Genomic DNA, 5800 nt, shown 5'->3' with positions numbered 1-5800 from the left:
GACACACTGAGACAGATTCAGCAGGCCGGACTGGATCAAAGACATCTCAGTCCAGCTAAACCAGGAACACTGAGCAGGACGACACAGTTAGAGAAACTTCTGGATCATTTTCAAAGCTCACTTGATTTGTTTGGTTTAACTTCAATTTTTTCTTCTTCTCTCCTTTTCTGGAAGTCTGTGTCAAAATTACTTTGACTTTCAGCCACATGTTGCTGTGTGTGACAGTATGACGTCATTACGGCAAGAAGTCTGAATACTGCCGTTATTCCGACATGATTTTCAATCATATTACAAATTAAACATGACGGATGTGTTACAGCACACCTCTAACAATGAACACGTTACCTTTCATGTTCATGATTCACGACAATGAGCGCAGCTGCTTGTGTTTTATCGTGACGGTTTAGAAGTTTATTTTACAAACACTAAATCAAAACGTACCAACATTAATACATTTAAGTTTCAAACACTGAAACGATCATCTGCCCCACCCCTCCAAGACAATCTCCCTCACTGTGTTATTCGCATGGAAATCTATAAACCTGCATGTCTTCCTGCTCCTCTGACCACTAACAGAATGATCTGAGGACGGAGGAGCAGAGCAGCATCTCAGCACAGGCCAGACCAGCGAGGCATTCAAGTAGGTTTGAAGTAAGACTGCATTAAAGTACCAGAATAATGTTTTATCATCCTCGTTAAAATCTCACATTTTCAACTGAAATATTCACTGTGAAGATTTACTGTTTGCTGTCTTTTAAAGGATGTTTTTCAGAGTGAAGCTGCTCTTCCTGACAGACACTAACGTAGTTTGCAAACATGCATTTAAAGATTAGTCAGTTCATCGAAATTTATCTCAGAGCTGCTTCTTCAAAAATAGTCCTTTTTTTCTTTATTTCACCTTAATGGAGTCAGTAACTGCAAAACATAACTCAAAAAAACTCTGAATTACAAGTGTAACTTTCACACTTGAAGACATTTTATTTTGGTTTTTGACAAATCAGAGACAATCAGGGGAATATATTACAGTGTTTCTAAGTCGCTTTGGTACATTTCTGGAATCATCCTCAACATTTGCAAAACAGTAAGTGCATTTCTCACAACAATTTGTACAAATAGCAAAACACCATGGATTACCTGCAAAAGGCAGTTACTTTCTCAAAATCCTTAGTTCATCTCTCAAAAGTAAATATCTGTGTCAATGAAAACGTCATGTGAGACTATTCAACAGAGACCTATTATAATACATTTTGATCAACATGACAGAAGCAATTGATAATGTAGCAAACAGCAGAGAATTGTCCAGAATCATTTGCATGGATGAACCAAAGTATTTAGAACTTGTTCAGAGAAATGAGAAACTGCTTTTTTGATGTGTACAAGTGACACAATGAGTGTGAAGACTGAACAAGTAGTTTTGAGAATTTCAATTCTGATCTGAGAAATGGACCAAAGCCACTGAGAAAAACTGTAATGAATCTCACCGATCACAGATAGGGTTGAGGTTTTTCTCTTTTTTTTTAACAACTTTAGCTTTAATTAAATGGTGGGCTCTTTTCTAATTGAGCTCTGACTTCATTCACTCTTTGATGATGTCTTTGATGTGTTCTGAATATTCTCTTAGTTCATATATTTCCTCTTAATTGGAAATGTTTGATTGTTAAATGAGAAATCTGGTGTTTGTAAAACATTTTAAATGACGAAATAGAATTTTTTTAATCTTAACTCTACTTCTTGATTCAGTTGTCCTTGACTCAGTGTGGACTGAGACTGGGTTTGACCAAACAGTAAGACACCTGGAGGACTGTGTCTCCGACTGACCGACTGAAGCGAGCTTTGGTTTGGCAGCATCAAGCAGGACGAGGTGTGACATGAACTCAACCAGACATCTGGACAGCTTGACTGATGCCCTCTCAAAGAACTTCATCAGCTTTGCTGTCGGCTTCATCATCAACTGCATCAACGGAGCGTTTGTCTACACCTACTTCAAGAACCAGGTCTTCCAGCAGGACCCCAGGTGAGACACGGTACATGTGTGTTTTCATTCAGACAATGTGAGAAGATGTCAAACTGAGGGGATTTCTGCTCTGAGAACTTGATGCTGTCTATTCTGAAACAAGCTGTGATTGAGACTGATTTGGTGATTTTAACCTAACTGAGCTGAGGACAAGTTCAACATGATTTCATCTCTTCACTTTCTCTCGACACTAAAAAAGTTCAGAGGCTGTGTTAAACATAAATTAAAAAGTGATCATTTGTTCATCCTTTTTGACATAAACTCATCTGAAAAGGGCACAAATATATTTAATGTTTTACCTCGTTGACTTGGTAGATTTTTGTAAATCTTGTTTTTGGAATCAGGGTTGTATAAACGTGTTCTCATCCTTCTTATTTTTCTCCTCCTCTCTCGTCTCCTCGACTCTCCTCCCTGATCACTGGACTCGTCTCTCCTGCAGGTATGTGCTGTACATCCATTTGGTGATCAACGACATGATTATGCTGACAGTTTCTGTGACACTGCAGATCGTCACCTACACCCTTCCTGTCAACTTGGCTTCCTGCTGCATCATACTGATCATCTTAGTTACCACCAACAGGTAGATAGGTGTGTGTATGTGTGTGTGTGTGTGTGTGTGTGTTCAACACAAAGTGCTGTAAAAAATGTCATTTTTGGCTGCCATTGGCTACCTAGAGTGTCCCAACATGAGAAACAGGTTTAAAATGTTGTTGTCGTTTCATCCGTTCTGAATATACCTTCAGACCAACAGTAAGTGCTGTTAGACAACCTTCTGGGTTATTTTTGTGTTTAGAAATATTGATGCTCTGTGATTCGAACATCATGGTACATGAGGCACAAACTCTGTCAAGACCATCAGTATATGAGAAACAGAGCAAACCACAGAACATGAGATGTAAATTTGATATGAAGAATGAAAGATGAAGCTGTCGCATCAATCCACTTCTTTCAGGTTCAATAATTCTCTAAACTCTAACTCTGATCTAATTTAGTGTCTCACCACAACTTCAATCAGCAGCATGAAAACATCATTAATATGCCGACCAAACAACCAACAGAGAAATGTACTCAGTCTGTCCAATCATGTGACATTGATGCAAACAAACAGAGCACTTGAGGTAAAGACAGGACAGGAGCGTATGAGCAGAAACCAGCAGAGCGTAAAGAGTAAAACAGCCAGCAGACTCAGAGTCCTCACCCTGATCATCAGCCTCAGTACAGAACCAGAACAGTGACTGGAAATGTTGCCATCAACAAAATATTTAACTTTAATATGTTTTGATTTTCAGTGAGCGTTATTTTGTGCTGTCAAGTTTCTTTTCAGCATCACTGGTTTTCACCATCACCTTTCTGTCATCTTAACAAGGAAACACTAATGAGAAACAGTCACTGCTCTCTGGACTCCAGGTCCACTCTGAACATACACACCTACCATGTAGCATTAGCTTCCATCAGTTCACCTGAAACTCCCAAACCACAAGCAGGTGAAGTCTGTTTCTGTGACCTAGTTTTTCCTCTGTGAACCGGGCTGAGTTAAAGTGACCTTTGAACTGATGTTATGCTGGTCTGACAGCAGTCTGCTGGAACAAGAGCTCACCTGAGTCACTGTTGTAGCCTCAGAAACACAGACTGAGCACAGCTACAGCTGTTAGCTAACGTTAGCACACGCAGGAAACTTACCGTAGCCTGGTCAGGTGAAACAGATCCTCAGGTAAATCTCCGGGACTTCAAGGCTTTAAATCATCTACAACAGGACAAGAAAAGTCAAGTTCAACTAAATAAAAAAACAGAAATTATTGACAGACGGCGATCAACATGGCCGACGTACCTACCGCTGCTAACAGAGTCGTTAGCATGACGAACGGTTGGCGAACACAGTCCTCACGATACAACGATTAGCGGCCGGCGAGGAACACGATTATTTCCCCCAAAACAGCTTCCTGACTGAGGCGACATGACGACAGTTTCGACGGGCTGACTCGTTAATGAAATAACACCTGAGTAGCATTGGCGTTAGCGTCAGGTGTTTCCTGTTGAGCTTCAGCCGTTTGGCCCGCAGCGGTGGGCGGGGCGCTCACCGTTTAAAAAGCCCGCCTTTACTGCAGGAGGTGCGTTAGATTTAATCACCAGTGAGTGGCGTTTCAGAGGTGGAGGAAGAGCTATGTGAAAGTATTAATACACGCAGAAAATACGCCACCATAAGCAAAAGTTACTCAAGAGAAAATATGTAAGTATAAGCAGGAAAATGTACTTAACGTATTCAAAGTAAAAATACTCAGTGCAGTAAAATGTCCCCTGTGCTTTTAGGACCCCTCAGGCTCTGGAACAGCCACCCTCTCAGGCTCAGCTGTAATACGTTTGTTGTTATAATAATGTGCATTAAAAACTCAAAAACTTTGAACAAAGTACTGCTAACATTGATCATTTGGAGGCTGTGGCTGAGCGGTGTGAATGCAGGTGGAGGTGTGCTGTGTAACTGTAAATGCACTGTTTAACTCAACTGATCTAACCTGATCTGAGCGCCGTCCTGGCAGAAAGGTTCACTCTGCCAGCACCTTCATGTTGTGGTGAGCAGTTGGGTAAAAGGTCCTTAACGTATTTGTACAGTAAGTCTGTGTTCTTATTGTCTGCGTTGAGGAACAGCCCTCTGAACCTGGCTGGCATGGCAGTCGAGCGTTACATCGCTGTTTGTCGACCTCTTCATCACGTCCAGATCTGTACTGCACAGCGAGCCTACGCTCTCATCGCGCTGATCTGGGGCATCTCCTTCATCCCCTCCCTCACAGATGTCATCATCATCCTCGCCACCCAGCCCCTCTCAGCCTTCTCCAGGAGCATCATCTGTCACCCTGGCTATGTGTACAACACACAGTACCACAAGACCCAAAACATGGTCGTCCAGGTGAAGTATTGATGGTCGTGTCATTGATTTTCTTGCTGATATCAGTCGTCTCTGTTTACTGTGTTTTCCATGGAGCAGTTTAGGTTTTCATTTCATGGCTTAGTTTTGTTATCCTCTCATTCTTAGACTGAAGTGGCTCTTGTGTGGTCACTTCCCCTCAGGTGCTTCTGTTTTCCTTCGTCTTCCTGACTTTGATCATCACCTACCTGAAGGTCCTCTGCGCCGCCCAGGCAGTGTCCGGTTCAAACCAGGCCTCAGCCAGAAACGCCCGCAACACCATCCTGCTGCACGGAGTCCAGCTCCTCATCTACATGCTGACCTTCATCTCTCCCTTCATCAACCTCAGTTTAATCACCACTTGGCCACGTGACAGAACCAAGATCCTCTTCACCACCTTCCTGTTTATCAATGTGCTTCCACGTCTGCTCAGTCCGCTCATCTACGGCGTCAGAGACAAGAAGTTCAGCAGCCACATGAGGCGGCACATCCGCTGTAAATGCTGCAGCTCTGAAAAAAAGAGGGTGAACCTGATCGGACCCCAGAGGAGGGCCAAACAGGGGTGACACTGAATGACCTTCAGAGACTATATTTGTACATTTTTGTCCACTATCTCCAAATATGGACGAGACACGCTGATTTTGATGTGAGCTAAAAGGATTGTTTTTGAGGGAATGATCAGTAATTATGTAAAATATTCATGATTGATAATTAAGAACTTACATACAATAGATGTTACAGGAAATTTATTGGATCATGACATGAAGGTAATGCAGCATGTTCCTCAGGTAATGTGCTCGTCTCGCCTGAGATTCTGTAACTGTGTCCTCTCTCAGTCTGCTGAGACACCTCCAGCTGGACATTTCGCTGTGACATCAGAGTTCACC

The 5800-nt window shown here is 42.3% G+C and overlaps 1 protein-coding gene across 1 annotated transcript; it reads left to right on the top strand.

The window, feature by feature from the left end:
- Window positions 1–570: 570 nt before the first annotated feature.
- Window positions 571–5479, top strand: LOC143329511 (odorant receptor 131-2-like). The gene is made up of 5 exons (XM_076745435.1): window positions 571–640; window positions 1741–2014; window positions 2454–2594; window positions 4652–4916; window positions 5078–5479. The coding sequence occupies exons 2-5, from the start codon at window positions 1869–1871 to the stop codon at window positions 5477–5479; spliced, it is 954 nt and encodes a 317-aa protein (XP_076601550.1). The 5' UTR covers window positions 571–640; window positions 1741–1868.
- Window positions 5480–5800: the final 321 nt, after the last annotated feature.

Source organism: Chaetodon auriga, chromosome 2, assembly GCF_051107435.1.
Source record: "Chaetodon auriga isolate fChaAug3 chromosome 2, fChaAug3.hap1, whole genome shotgun sequence".
Lineage (NCBI taxonomy): Eukaryota > Metazoa > Chordata > Actinopteri > Chaetodontiformes > Chaetodontidae > Chaetodon > Chaetodon auriga.
This window is presented reverse-complemented; position numbering and strand designations above follow the sequence as displayed.

Coding starts and splice junctions, on each gene's coding strand:
- LOC143329511 (XM_076745435.1), top strand. CDS start 1,869: ATGAACTCAACCAGACATCTGGACAGCTTGACTGATGCCCTCTCAAAG. Junction 2,015..2,453: donor GTCTTCCAGCAGGACCCCAG/GTGAGACACGGT, acceptor TCTCTCCTGCAG/GTATGTGCTGTACATCCATT. Junction 2,595..4,651: donor ATCTTAGTTACCACCAACAG/GTAGATAGGTGT, acceptor GTCTGCGTTGAG/GAACAGCCCTCTGAACCTGG.